Source organism: Belonocnema kinseyi, chromosome 4 (genome assembly GCF_010883055.1).
Source record: "Belonocnema kinseyi isolate 2016_QV_RU_SX_M_011 chromosome 4, B_treatae_v1, whole genome shotgun sequence".
In the NCBI taxonomy this organism is placed as follows: Eukaryota; Metazoa; Arthropoda; class Insecta; order Hymenoptera; family Cynipidae; genus Belonocnema; species Belonocnema kinseyi.
Genome location: NC_046660.1, coordinates 81,793,131 through 81,808,324, shown reverse-complemented (window position 1 = coordinate 81,808,324; position 15,194 = coordinate 81,793,131). Strand labels below are relative to the sequence as shown.

Below are 15,194 nucleotides of genomic sequence, written 5' to 3'. Positions count from 1 at the left end.
TATTTATCTCGAAGATAGATTACACCCGAGAACAAAGTTCTTGGAACTGAATTTACATTACAAATTTTTCCAGAATCTGTAATCGATATCTTTAGAGCTGCCTCAAGTGACAAGTACTCATCGAAGGAATTAAGAGACTCGAAGGCAACCATCGGAGCCAATTAAGGGTGAAAATATCGATCTCTCGAGGGACGAAAGAGGGAAGACACTTTAATGCGAATTGCCGATCTCACATTTGATCGATACGCAAACAGGTAATGGACAGCCAAGTGAGAGTGCGCGCCTTTGAAGGATCGGGTATTCATGCACAAGATTATATACAGTATCCACTAGATAAAGATCAATACGGCCGCAAGGTAAGACTATCACTGGAGCTCTGGAATTTATCGTTCTGAATTAGACGTCGCCATTCAGGCTGGAGATTAGAGCGGATCTACCAAGCTTTATCGCCTCCAGTTCGACGGAAGTCTCGAAAGTCGTCAACTATACGACTTGTATTCGATTTTCCAAGGGGACGCAATGATAAGAAAATGGAGAACCTGATTCTATCCAAATTGGATCTTATTATTGGAATAGCCTTCCGTTTAATTGTGAAAAAGCATCAGCAAGAATAAAAATTCTATAAATATAACACTCATTGTTCACTATATTCAAAAAGATAGATGGTCTATTATCGAAATTTAGGGAGTAATTTTTTGAATCACGTATTATTTTAATCATATTAAATTCCAAGAATGCTACTATCTATCAGACGCATCACGTGGAGATCGTGCTCTTTCTGCGAAAAAAATCGAAATCACGTGGAGATGAATCAACATCTAGAAATGATGCTTAGTAATTTGCAATTCATGTGTTGTAATTTAAGATTTCTACTAAAATCGATTATTTCCTCTGAAATTTGAAACACAATGTACACTGAAATGGATTTAGCACGAGAAGATATTTAAAATACCGAGAAAGATATCCTAACCGAATTATATTAACGCATCAAACTAGTCGCAAGGAATTTTTCCCCATTTTTCGACTCACTAATGTGAACCCGATAGTATGTTCATGGATCCCTAAGGATGAGCAATAAGCAACTAAGCGATTCTAGTTATAACGATAAAAAAGATCTTTAAGAGGTACCAAAAAACTTGATACAGCTAAGATAATACTTCATTCTTTTACAAAAACATTTCGTTCAAGCAGACAATCGATCGATTTCTAATATAAGGAAAGATCAGCTAATTTCTAAAATTATCAAAAAATGCTTTAAAGAAGCATCATTTTGAACGAAACACCCTCCACTTTTAGAAAAATTGAACTAAATTTTGACATTGCACGTCGTGTATTGGAAGTTTTTTTACACTTCTTCACACTAAATTTCATGCAAACCGCATTCGAATTAAAATTAAGAATTCAGTTGAAAATATTATTTTTACATCTGAAAAAATAGGATATAAAGGATTCTGATAAATGAATTCTCAGTTAAAAGTCCATAAAAATCAATTTCAGTTAACAGTAAGTGAAATTGCAGTTACATCTATAATATAAAAGTACTTTAATTTTCCAACAAAATATGTACTAAAATACGTAAAAAGGTTTATCAGAGAAAAAAGGAAAAGAATCCAAACAAACCAACCTCTCACTCTTTTCCTTATTCTTTATCCGTCTATTTATAGCATGAAGGATCCATGTTTCGAGGCCTTTTTAAACAATTTTAAATAAACAAATGATACACATTTTTAACCATTTGCAAACATTAAATAAGAGGTCCTTCTTGTAAAAATTGTAGTAATTTTATTGGCTATAATCAATATACTCTGCATATAGTCAATGGCCCTTAAGTAAAAACCGCGAATATCTTTTTTCGAAATATCTATGCACTTAGACCCGTTAGAGGATATCTGAGACAATTATTTATCAACATACATGAATCCTTTTAGAAATAATAAAAAAACATTGTTCATTGTTTGGAAACTGGGCACCGAAGATTTAGAAAACATGCAAAATCTATCATGTTTAAAAGTTCAGTCGAGCTAATTTATATAGAAAAAATTGAATAAATTTACTCGATAAAGGTTCAGTGAATTTTTTCGTTAAAATTTTGATTCATTCTTCTTTCTAGAGATATTTCACGTTTACGTCCAAAATTCGATTTTTCAGAAATTCAATCAAACTGTAATAATCAATATGGTTAATTTAATTAGTTACATTGCTTAATTAATGGACAGAAAATTAGAACTAGATAAAGGTCACCATTGTAATTAGCCTACCAGCAATAAGCAACTAAACTGATAATTACATTTTAATTTATAATATAAATATCAATACCAATTATATGTATTTTATTTTAGTATTAAATATTATTTTTACTTTGAAAAGAATATTTCATTTAATAGAATTACTTGTTAAAAAAATAAGTGAAATCTCACCAAAAACATCTACGACCGAAAAAATGTACGCCAAGTAAAACGTTATCAGTACAATCAACAAAGTTTGTGAGTTCAAATTTTGTCAAGTAATTTCAAAAGATATCATTAATACATTTTAATATTTATGTAAGTTTGAGAATTGCTTGGCAAACTTTGATTTCATAAACTACGTTCATTGTGCTCGTATCTTTTTACTTAGCGGAATTCTTTGCAACGTAAATATTTTTTGTGAAATTGTATTTATATTCCGTGGCGTATATTTTAATTGACCTTCAATAATCCCTTCAGGGGGGACACCACCTTACAGTAGGTAATGGTCTAACAGCAGATAATCCTTAATTATAAGTACAAACACACGTCAAATAATCAATTATAATTTTAATATATTAACACGTATCGTGTCTTAAATAATAATTACATTAAATCTATTATTTAACATTCATTAGTATTTTTTGTTATTGACTATCAATTGTAAGATCATTATCTACCGTAGGGTGGTCTCCCCTAAAACTTGTTATTAAAATTAATACTATATTTCTTTCAAACACGCAAAAATTTTAAGAAACCATTGTGCCTATATAAAAAATTTATAAAGCTATCAAATGGTTTATTAAATTGAAAAACTTTCTATATAAACAAAACTCTAAGACTCTTTATTATTTAAAATTTCCCCTAAAAATACTGTTTAAACTTCAGAAAAAAAAATAATCATGTTTCTGATCTACTTAAAATTGGAAATTATACTCAAAATGGCTAAAAATTATTGGATCACAAAAACATTAGGAAGGGATTTCGAAATTATCTGACTTATTCCTGGCTAATTTTTCATTTCCCCTAATCGTTATAAAATTAATACTGACTATTATTACGGAATTTTCCGCCACGTTAGCCCGAAACGAGCAGAAAAAGGAGTTGGCATTACGGAAAATTCCGTAATGGTGTATCGTTAATATAAAATTTTCTTTTCTGCCTAAGAACAACCTGACACCTATTAGATCCATAATCTTAATGCAAACAATTATTTGTTTCTAAATTCATATGAAAATATTCTTTGTGACAACATTCCTACAGAATTTGATAAGCATGAACTCTTGTTTATCGTTAATTCCCAGACTATAACAGGTTTTCGCTGACATTCCATGTCCAATTCTAAATTCCCTGACCTGTAGCAACTCTACCAAGGGAATTCGGTTTGAACTTCTCCTGAGCTGGCTTGGTACAAGTAAAAAATTGATTTCGCACCTTAGGGTAGGAACTATTGACAAAAATGAAACTCTAGAATTTACCAGGAACGAATTTAAGTTTGGATAGCTGAAGGATATTTGGACCTCCCAGGGATTCATAAACCAAGCGCATTGTACCGCCATAATCCTTTCACACAAGTTCCTCTGTCGAAGAACCGCAGGAGACTTTCGCCCTTACGAAAAGTCGGAAAGAATTTAGAGTTTAAAGTGAAAAACGACCAAAACCTCAGTAGAGGTAAATAGAAACATTTCGACAGTGAATTTGAAAGTAATCCCAGCAGTATGGCAATGAACGTCAGCAGTTTTACATTTACTTTAATGATAATTTACTCCCAGGTAAAACCGTGATCTGACAGTCATGTAATAATCAGCTGATGAGACTGGCACAACCTATCAATAGGGATACTCTTTTCAGATCAAATATCTCCGATTATTCTGTATATTGTCAACAGGTTCTCTAATTCTAGATATTAAGGATAAATAGGTACTCTACCTTCCATCCAGCACTGCTATTGCTGTCGCCCTTATCCTTGAAATACGCCACATTCTGGACCATCCACTCGTAAATCTGCGACAAGGTGAGCCGTTTTTCCGGAGCACTGGTGATGGCCTGAGTGATGAGATCAGCATAGCTCAAATTTCCCCACGCATTTCTCCGCGACGAGTTCTTCTTGACCGGAAGTAGTCCACCCCCTTGTCCCAATGGACCCTGTTGGGGTGGTGTTCCACCCTCAATGCCATCCTTGCCCCCGGCTCCGCCAGGAACGTTACCATCAACATATCCCTCCGGTCTTGGCAAGGGCCATGTGTTTGATCTTGCTCTTGTCTGTGGCTCGAAGCCACTCTCAAGGTCATAGGGCCCACCTTGCTGCGTCACAACCGAACCCGAGACCGGTACCGGCATCGAGTCCATCATGTTTCCGCTCTCGGTGTACTCCACTTTGACTCCGTCTTCTCCGAACCTGGGCGGTCGGAATTCCTTGTGATCGTAATAAGAACACTTGATCCCGAACTTCGGGGAAAAACCGAGTTCACTCGATGGGTAAAGTCACTCTCAAAGCACTCACCGATTTTTGCAACTTTTCCCAGAAAATTTCGGTTAAACTGAATTAATCACGCATAAACACAGATGCACAGGCAACGCACAGTCCGGGACTCACGTTGGTTCACAAGAACTGACTGGTATTGGCGTTCCACTCTCGGGGGGAAACCACGTGGTCCAACTGTTTACAAACCTCGCGACGGTCACGTGGCCATGTTTCGACGGAGCATTCGGTTCAAACGGCGCGATCCTGGCCTTTGGAGGTACCACGGGGAATTTTCAACTCTCGCTACCAGGCAGCTCGGCACGCTCAAGACGCTCACTGGAGTGTGTTTGTGTGTATGCGGCTCACGAGATATCTCGTCAATTCGAGATACGTGTGCACCTCCCTCTCTTTTTTGCCAACTCCAGAGCGACGTAGTTCCTACGCGGCAAACGCGATATCGGCGGTGGGTCGTCACTCGAATTTCAATCTCAAGGACGTCCTCTGGCTCGTCTCGAAATTTACTCGCGCGTTTGAAGCAGCCTCGTTTTATTCGACCCTTGGTACCCACTCGATTCCCCTGCTACTCATCGACACCAGTTCTGGAAGATTCCACGAAAAGAGGTTCAAAATCTCGATCCAAAAAGGAAGTTGTATAACTGCTTCTTTATCGGATCGTGAATCAACGATAGATCTCAGTGTCAGTAATAATAAAGATCCGAAAGGGAGCTGAGAAACTCGTTAGCAACGTTTAGGACTAGATGGCAAGTATCCCAAAGCCGTCCAGGAATATCGTGATGACTACTTTGGGGCTTCTGACATCTTATTTGCACTTCCGAAATTCGCAACACTCACTTTTGTAATTTAAAAAAATTCCTAAGACACAATTTTTGAAGAAAAAAAACAATTTATTTCAGTTAATTAAATTGGATTTTCAATGATTTTAGATTGGTTAGTTGGAGGAATTCTGGTCCCGCTGCTTGTCGTCGCACAAAGCTAAAAAAGTTTTATCACGTGGTGGTAGATAATTAGTTCAACACAATTCGCGGCGGTTTTTTTTTAATTGAAAGATACTTAACGTACTTTTGAATGTTTGTTAAAATTACGTCGCGTCAAAAGAGAATAAACTGCGTATCGTTGATTTTATTTTTTTATTTTGGTTACTCGTGTTATTCGAACAGGAACGGACGTACAACACTCACTACAAATGAATTTGCCGGCAAGGCAGCACGGCGCATACTGTTGAAACTTTCGTCGACACTCGACGAACCGAAGATCCCGAGCCAAGCCGAGATTAACCGAAGCACCGCGAGGAGGCGAATTCGTGGCGCCTGCTTCTGTGAGAGGAGAGAAAGAGAGAGCGAGAGTGAGAGAGAAGGAAAGAGCCGTACTGCCAATAGGGTTTAATTCCTTGATCGAGAAACCTATTTGCAAATTTTAAAATGACTCAACCTTGTTGAGAGGTGATAGTGGTTTTCAATTTTGTTAATCTACAAAGTTGTCACACAAGTCGGATTTAGAAATTCTAAGTCATTTCCAGGTTTTCCAGCTCAACTTTTGAAAAATTTCCAGAATTAAAAAAAAAATCTATTTAAAATTGAATCTTGAGTCGATTTCGCGGCATTGCACTGTTTGAAATATAATTTCTAGAAAAACTCTTGCACGCTATTGACAGAAATCATCCACAGGCCTGTTTTTCTAACTCTTGCTAAAGTGTCTTAATTTTTATAATATTATCATGTCATGTTTTCTTCAAAATAGCACGAAAGGCAATAAGCTTTTGCGTTCAAGAAGCTCAAGTTGAAGGAAAAATATCAATTTTATAAAAAGATATTGTAACAAAACTCTCAAAAATGTGAAAATACTTATAAAATTGTTTAAAAATAATTATTATAATTTAATAAAATTCAGCAACATTTTTAAAAATGTTGTATAAGGTACTTTACCAAAAGCTTAAGAAATAGTAGTGTAGATAATTAACGCTGGTACGCTACACAAAATTATTAACCAATGCACATTTTAAAAGGTTTATCGACTAATATTTCAAAATTCTAGGAATTTGTCAGATTTTCCAGGTTCTGGAGCAACCCTGATCTACAAGGGTTGAAGTTTAAATCTAGGAAAAAAATTCGCGGTCATTTCCCGGTTAATACAAGCTTGTCAAGGTCATTTCAATTAAAAAAGATAACTCTTAAAGCTGAACAATTTTTCATTTGAAGTAATCAAAGTTTAAGTGTCAATTAAAGTACTCACAGTGAGAGTGTCTTGAATTTCAAACTTTCTAAATTGAAGTTTAACAAATTTTTAATGCACGCGTTCAATAATTTACACGTATAAATTGCAGGCTTTCAACATTTCTCAATTTAACAGCTAAAAATTAAATGCCGTTAAGCTACAAAATTAAAAATCCACGCTGTCGTTTTTAATGCGCTAAATTTAAGAATGCATCAATAAACGAATTTGAAAAAGGTAAAATTTGAGTACCATTCTAATCAAGTTCATGTTAGAAACTTAGAAAAATGAATGATTTTAAATAATAACTGAACACTTTTTAAATTAAAAGATATTTTTTCCAATTTTAAGTGGTTTGAAAATGAACAATGGTCAATTGTTCATTATACATTAAAATTCAACACTTTCACCGATAAATTAACTTTTTTTTCACAAATTTTAACGATTGAAGGCTATTTCAAATAATTCGGTTTATTTATTGCTTATTTTAAAATATTTATTAATTTAAAAATCTCCCCGCTTCAAATCGAATGGATTAAAAATGAAATATTTTAGACTGAAACAATATTTGAATGGAATTTGAAATTCATAATAGCATTCAATTATAAATCTATTAACAATGACATTTTGCTGAAGAAGTGAAATCCTTAACTTTAAAAATACTGAGATAGAATATTAAAAAAAAAATAAAGTTTCCGAAATTTCAAGTTTCCGAGAAAAATAAAACAGAACATGTTTATTAACGAAATTGAAATATTCCGAAACTGAAAGTTAAGGAAACTTAAAAAATTTTAAATAAAAGATTCCCGAAATATTTTAAAACACGTAATTATATTAACACGTATAAATGTTATTCTAACAGATACAAAATATTCAAATTTTTTTGCAGATATTTAAAATTTTAGTAATTTACTAATATAGGAAATTTGATATTTCTGTAATTTATTGAATTTGAAAGTTTACTAATTTCAGTAACAATACAATTTATGGAATTTAATCATTTCGACATGTAATTGAACATTTCTGAAGTTTTCTAGTTTCTTTAACTTCTAATTTTGGTACATTTAAATTGCGTTAATAAACATTGTCGGTGGTTTTAGTTTTTTCGGTAATTTGAAATTTTTAAAATTTTATGGTTTCTGAGATCACTTTGAGATTTTCAGATGATACATCTCTTTTCTCGAAAATGGATAACTGTTTCCAATCAAATTTGTTTGGTTTCAAAGAGGATGGTGATTTCGATTTTACAGAATGGTTTTCCGCTCTTTTGAAAAATTCTGGTTTATTTGGTTATCTCGTTTATTACTTTCACCCTTCAAATATTGAAGTATTTTTGTGTCAATGAAATGCAAAAAAAAATGGTTAAATCCAATAACTGTTGGGAATAGTATCTAAAGATACAAAATATCCTGGGCCAGGAGTTCCCAGATGCGGGGAATTCCGTATTTATTTATATTTTCCAACAGAAAAATTATTCTGAAAACATAAAATATTTATCAAAACAACCTATAATTTTAATATTAAGCCATTTTAAATTGGATTAATAATATATATAAGACCTTATTATAGTTATCTTTCAAAATAAGCATAAATATACTTTTTAAATGCAGTCAGCATTAATACATTACTTTTCAAAACATAAACTTGTCAACTTGTATTTTTATCTACAATTTTTTAATTTCATATTGCAAAACTTTCGTTAATGTAATGAAAAAAAATCTTTTAACGCAATGACTGATGGGAAAATAGTTAACGGTACTTTCTCCTTTGAAAATTGTTATTATTTGGGAGTATGGGTCGTTTACTTCAAAATTTCTTGGGCTTGGAGTTCCCAAACTCGAAGAATCCCCCGAAATTTATTGGGGGGAAGTATTCATGGGGTCTTAAAAACACTCCATTAATACCTACCAGTAATTTCAATGAAGTATTCATTTATATTTTCCAACATGAAAACTCTAAAAGTATGAAATATTTATCGAAATAGACCAAAATTTTACTTTCGAAAAATTAAAAATGGAATATGCTTAAGTTTTGTAAGGAAGTATAGCTGCACAAGAAGTAGTTGCATTGTCATATAATAGTTATTGTTTTACAACTTCAGATCGTCTATATCAACATATATGAAAAAAAAAGTTTTGTTATTTCTACAAAGTACATATATTCAAAGATAAAAAAAGTTTTTTATTTTTTTTTTTGCCAGTGTATTTTCAGGATGGCTGTTTTAATGGAGGTATATTTCCAGTTAGCAAAAAATTTTCACGACCATCAAAATAAAAAATTTTTACTCTTAAAACTTGATATTTTGTATTGAAAGAAATTAAAATTAAAATGCAAATTAAAGCACTCAAAGTGGAACTATTGAATTATAACTTTTAAAATTAAAGCTTGAGAAACATTTAATTCATAAATTTTAAATTCAAGGGCTCAATAATTTAGACATGGAAGATTGTAACACATTTTAAATGAATAATTTTAAATTAATTAAATGAAAGCATCTTGTAAAATCAATTAGTGTTAAATTTTTATTAATCGAACTAGAGTTCAAATTAAAAAATAATTAATTAATTTATATATAAATTTATCAACTTGAAACGTTTTTTTGCTGACATGAAAAATTTGTAAAATAAGATTTTAAAATTACATATTTTACCTGTACTGATACCATAATTGACAAAGTTAACAATTGAATTAACCATTTAAAACAAAACTTTAAATTAAAACAACTTTCAATTGCATTATATCGCATGTTATGTAAAATCTGTTATATTCCAAGTTACTGGAAAGATTTTTCCTCTAAAAAGTACAATTCCCGGTCAAAGAATAAATTCACTGTCATTTCCCGGATTTTTCCAGTTTAAATAAATTCCGGGTCATTTCTCGGTTCCTTCTTCCAGCAGCCATTCTGATTATGATTCCAGTTAAAGATAATTACTTCCTTTCGACCATACATTTAAATTTCTAATCCTTCCCACTATGGAATTATTTTAAAAGAAAAGATTTTCATACATTTTCAAATATATAACTGGACTTTTAATTCTGATAGACATAAGCCAAACAATAGTCCAAAGTAAGGACACACATATTTAGAGAAATGGAAAAATAAATTGGCCCTTGCTTTTTTATTTGAACGTGAATTTACAGAGATCTCTTTTATTCAAAGATGTGGTTATATTATTCCTTTTACACTTTATATTCCAAAGGTCGCGGGGTTATCACGGCGAACACGTTCTCAGTAATTATACATATGGAGTGTGGAATACAACTCGAGCAGAGAAAACCTCGATAATCATACAAAATGGATGACAAAAGTGTATGAACCTTATCGTGATGACCCATACGCTCGCAACCAACTGCCGGATCTCACGTTGCGCACGATTCTTCGTTTACTGTCCTTTGAAAATTCAACATGAGTCTTCTTCAGAGCACGAACTACAGCCAATATAATTGGGCTTATTTTTATTCCATTTAAAAAATATCGTTTGTATTTATAATGACACATTTATAATTTCAAACTGGACTAGGTCTATCGAAGTACCCATGTAGAATTCGCCACACTTGTTCCCATTTCAATCAGGGCAGTGGTGAGAAACTGACTAGATTCTAGAACCATTTCTTGTCACTAGAAAAACTATGCGCTATTAGTTAGGCCCCAATCTTGTATTTTAACCAAGCTTTAGTTGGGACCTGATCAAGAACAGAATAGAATAAATTAATTTGAATGGTGCTACATATGAGTTCTACATTTCCACCAGTTTTTGCAATATCACAGCTGAATGCTATAGGTGCCGGAAAACAGAGAGGGTCTAGACGGGTGATGCAAGGGTATTCACGTTAGAATCTGGTTAAAATTACTATATAGATTCTAGCTAAAACAGCGTTACTAAACATTCTGACACTCTCTGTTTTGTCTGATCAACGTCCGATCCAAAATAGGGAAAACTTGCTAGGGCCCTTGCAAATCCCGACCAAAATTTCTGCATGGTGTGACCAGGCAGCTTGTTCAGAAAATTAGAATCTTAATCCGCTTTAACTAAGAGCGCTTTATTTAAAAGAGTTATCCCACACGGAGAAAAATGGAAGGTCTGTTTGGCCATATAAATGTGCAGACAGACCATATTGCAGGGTCGACTACAGGACAGCTCTTGAGTATGGCTAAAGCGTCTATCTCTAGAAGGTAAAAACAAGACGTCCAAATCGACAATCTCAGAAAGTCGACTTGATTGTCTCGGACCGTCGACTCGGTCATCTCAAGCTGACTGACCCAATCATTGTGAAGGGTCGGTTTGGAAATCTCGGATGGTCGATCTGATTTTCTCGGAAACTCGACTGGATCGTATTTAAAACAGGTACTAACAGAATAAGATACATTAAATGAATCCTCAATAGATGCACTCACTTTACACGGGAATAGTGAGTAAAAACTTTTTTTTAAACGGATAGCACTTTGGCAGCACGCGGTCTACGAGTCCGCTATGCTAATTGGAGCCAATTAGCAATACCATTTAAATTTTCACGCGCATAATTGACGCGCAAAAATCAAGAAATTGACCATACGCGATGGCTTATCTGCTCCTTCATGGATGTTCGAAATATATGAAAATAATATGTGCGTATTGACCATCCCGAAAAAGTTACCTTAGTTATCCCTGATAGTGAGTTTGATGTCCTTATGAAAGTAAAACTGGCGATCAAATAAGAGTATTTTTAACCATGTCGAAAAAAATTTTGAAGGACCATTTGGCCAAGTTAAAAGACTGTCTGGCTCTCTAAATTTTGAACACCTATTTTTCTCCTTGCATGTGAAAAAATCATTGTACGAATTCCACCTGCAGTTCTAGATGGAATTCCACATGGAGTTCTACAAGGACCGTTAAGCATAATCTTACATAGAAAATATCCGTAAGCCGTAAGAGATACCCAAAATGGATAGCATTTTTGAATTTTGTGTACCTTGTATGCTATATTAATCTCTTTCGTTCCATAATTCTAGAAAAGATTCCACTTGGAATTCTACGTGGAAATCTACGCGGAAATCGACATAGAAATCCATGTGCAAAATCAGCGTATTCTCCTTAATTTACGTGGAAATCCACGAGAAACTCCATGTGCATTGTTTTAATTTATCACTCGAATTTCACGCGGAATTTTATATTCCATATGGAGTTTTACGTGGTTTTCCACTATTTGGAGGTCAACATTTTTATTTAAATAATAGAGTAGAATCTGTGCATGTTAATTATTGCATTCACTTTTGCAGAGCTACAAGTAAGAAAATGCCAGAAAATCAGGGAAAAGCTGACAGTGGCAGGGAATTCTTGACAAAGTCAAGTTGAAGTTAATTTTATTATATTGTTGAAAATTCACAAATTTCATTAAAATCCTTCTCTTAGGTTAAAAATTGACCTTTTTGAGTTGAAGATTCATCTAATCTGGTAGAAGTTTTGCATCTTTTTGGTTAAAAGCCACAACTGTTTGGTTTAAAATTAATCTATTTTGGTTGAAATATCAACGGTTACATTTTTCGTTTAGAATTGATCTCTTTTGGTTAAAATATTGAACTCCTGGTTGTTACTTAAAGGTCGAAATACTTTGTTAAAAATTAATTTTTTTTATTTATAAGTTTAAATTTTTTTAAAATTATTACTTTTTTTAAATCAATTTTTTAACTGATAATTGAACTATTCTGTTTGGTTGAAAATTCCTCTTTTGTGATAAAAATATTAATTGTCCTAGTGACTAATTGATTTTTTAGGACACTTGATTTCTTCGGTTGAAAATTAGTTTTTTTAAATGGAAAATACATTTTTTTATTGAAAATTCAACTATTTCGTTTTTTGTTGAAAATGTATATTTTTGTATAGAAATTTAAACTTCTTGTTTGCAAATTCATCCTTATGATTGAAAATTTAATTATTTTGTTAAAAATGCATTTTTTTACTGAAAATTTAACTATTTCATTGTAAGTTGAAAGTTTATCTATTTCAGGTAAAAATTTGTCATTTTAATTACAAATTAATTAAAATACAAAACATTTAAATTAGATTAAAATACAAATTAAAAATCCTATTTAACGTCCAATAATCAAATTGATGCAAACTCCTGTTATTTTTGCCCGAAAATAAAATTATTTTTTTTCAGATTACCATAGGATTTTTTTGTATGTTTGTGTGGTCTAAATTTGGTCGTTGGATTCTTGTTCTTTTTTTTTAACAGGAGTTTGCATTAAAAATTAATTTCTTTCGTTGACAGTTTACCTATTTTGTTTTTATTTGAAGGTTTATTTGTTTTGGGTAAAAATTCATCTTTTTGTTTAAAAAATAATTTCTATTGTTGAAAATTTAACTATTTTCTTTAAACTTTGTTTCCTTTTAGTTGTAGATTTAACTACTTCGTTTAAGATTTTTTTTTAGTTGAAAATTAATTTTTCAAACTGGAAATTTAATTATTCCATTCTCATTTACAAAAATATATCGAAAATTTATTTTTTGTTGTTGAAAATTTAACTTTTTTTGGTTAAAAACTCGTCATTTTGGTATGAAAACTCATCTCCTCTGGTAGTACTTACATATTTTTGACCAAGGATTCAAGGTTTCTTTTGAAGTCGTATTTTCTTCTTAAATTAAACTGTTTTTTATTTAAAAATCGAAATATTTTTTGGGGTAATTCGTAAAATACGTGATAAGTTTAGGGGTGGGTGGGGGTTTATCAAGGCATCATTGACCATGTTAATAACAATGGAAAAAACATCACAAATGGGGGGGGGGAATATTTTGTGAATGGCCTTTTTTGTTCGAAATATCAACTTTCACATTTTTAGTTGAGCATGAAAAATCTTCTTTTGATAAAAATTTCTCTTCCTAATTATAAAATTAGTCTGTTTTAATTAGGTCATCACATTGTTTGAAAATTGAACTATTTTGTTGAAAATTCCTTTTTTTTCGTTGAAAATTATCTGTTTCAACTGTGAATTAACTCTTCAATTTTCTGATAAAAATTAATTATTATAAGTTGAAAACCTAATTATTTGATTGACAATTCATGTAGTTTATGTATTTTTATATACTTCAAACAAAAATGTTGAACCATCATGAAAAATGCAAAATCGGTCAAGTGGGCAGCAATAAAAAATCAGAATATGTCCTGATAAATCAGGGTATCGGGTAACTATAATTATTCAAGGGGCATAAATGTTACGAACTTTCACGAAAGGCACAAAATTTGTGAGGGGACGTGATGACAATTTTTAAATGTAAAATTGAGTAGACTTTCATACGTTGCTCGTAAGCTGAAATATCGAAATTTCCAAACTATATGCTCGATTTCTATAGAAAAATATTACGTGTGTATACATGGCACAAGTGTTGGCCCAATATTGTTATAATTATTTGCCAGTCTTTCACAGTCTGATAAAGGGACAAAAGTCTAGACCCACATAATGATCTCATGGCATTTATTACAGAAATATTGGAAATGAAGATAATAAATTAACGAATTACTCTAATCAGTTTAGTGTTTCGAGCAATCCGCTCAATGTTCTTATTTCTTTTGAATGAAAATTTTCAGTGCGAAAAATCTGTCTAGCAGTGCAAATTGATGTTACATTTACTTTCAGTTTAATGTAATACGAATCGCGCTGGTATGGAGCGTGTAATTTTACGATGGAGACTTTATCGTGTGAATTTGCAGATGCGGTGCGAATTAGAACGTAGAAAGAAGCTTGCCTATGGCAGTTTGAGTAGTCCTACCCAGACATCTTTTAGGTGAGAGCGAGGTTAAAGGATAGACTATTCATTACAACCACCCTAATTCTAAAGACCTCCATAGCCGAGCTGTAACATAGAACCGAAGAACCATTAGCGGCACGACCATGATAAGAAGGCTTGTAACTTTTAAAGAAAGAAAGTTTCACCTTTGAAAGGACCTACTAATGTTTCGCTGTCTTCCATTATATCGACGAAATTTTAAAATAAACATAATTACCCTAAGTATTAAAGGGTAAGCAAAATTTTATTGCTGTAACTTAGCTATTACGATTTGATCTCTGGCTATAATTCCTCTTCCAGATGATCTTTACGATTGGTCTTCTATTACCGACTTCAAAATTGGTTTTACGTTCTGGTATATTTGGATTTTAAGGAGGCACATGCGGTAGATAATACTATCTGACAACAAATTTAAATGCGCAGTTGAAAAATACAAAAAAGTGGAATAGTTTGCAGATTTCGTGCAAGTTCCATAATACTACGCATATTGCGTTTCCAATTTCAAAATCATGT

At 32.4% G+C, this 15,194-nt stretch overlaps 1 protein-coding gene across 1 annotated transcript in view; it reads right to left on the bottom strand.

The window, feature by feature from the left end:
- LOC117171080 (forkhead box protein O) overlaps positions 1–5,901 on the bottom strand; it is a 297,585-nt gene extending 291,684 nt beyond the window's left edge. The window contains exon 1 of the mRNA XM_033358131.1: positions 4,155–5,901. Within this exon, the coding sequence (XP_033214022.1) occupies positions 4,155–4,577 (423 nt within the window). The 5' untranslated portion in view covers positions 4,578–5,901. The remainder of the gene's footprint in view (positions 1–4,154) is intronic.
- Positions 5,902–15,194: the final 9,293 nt, after the last annotated feature.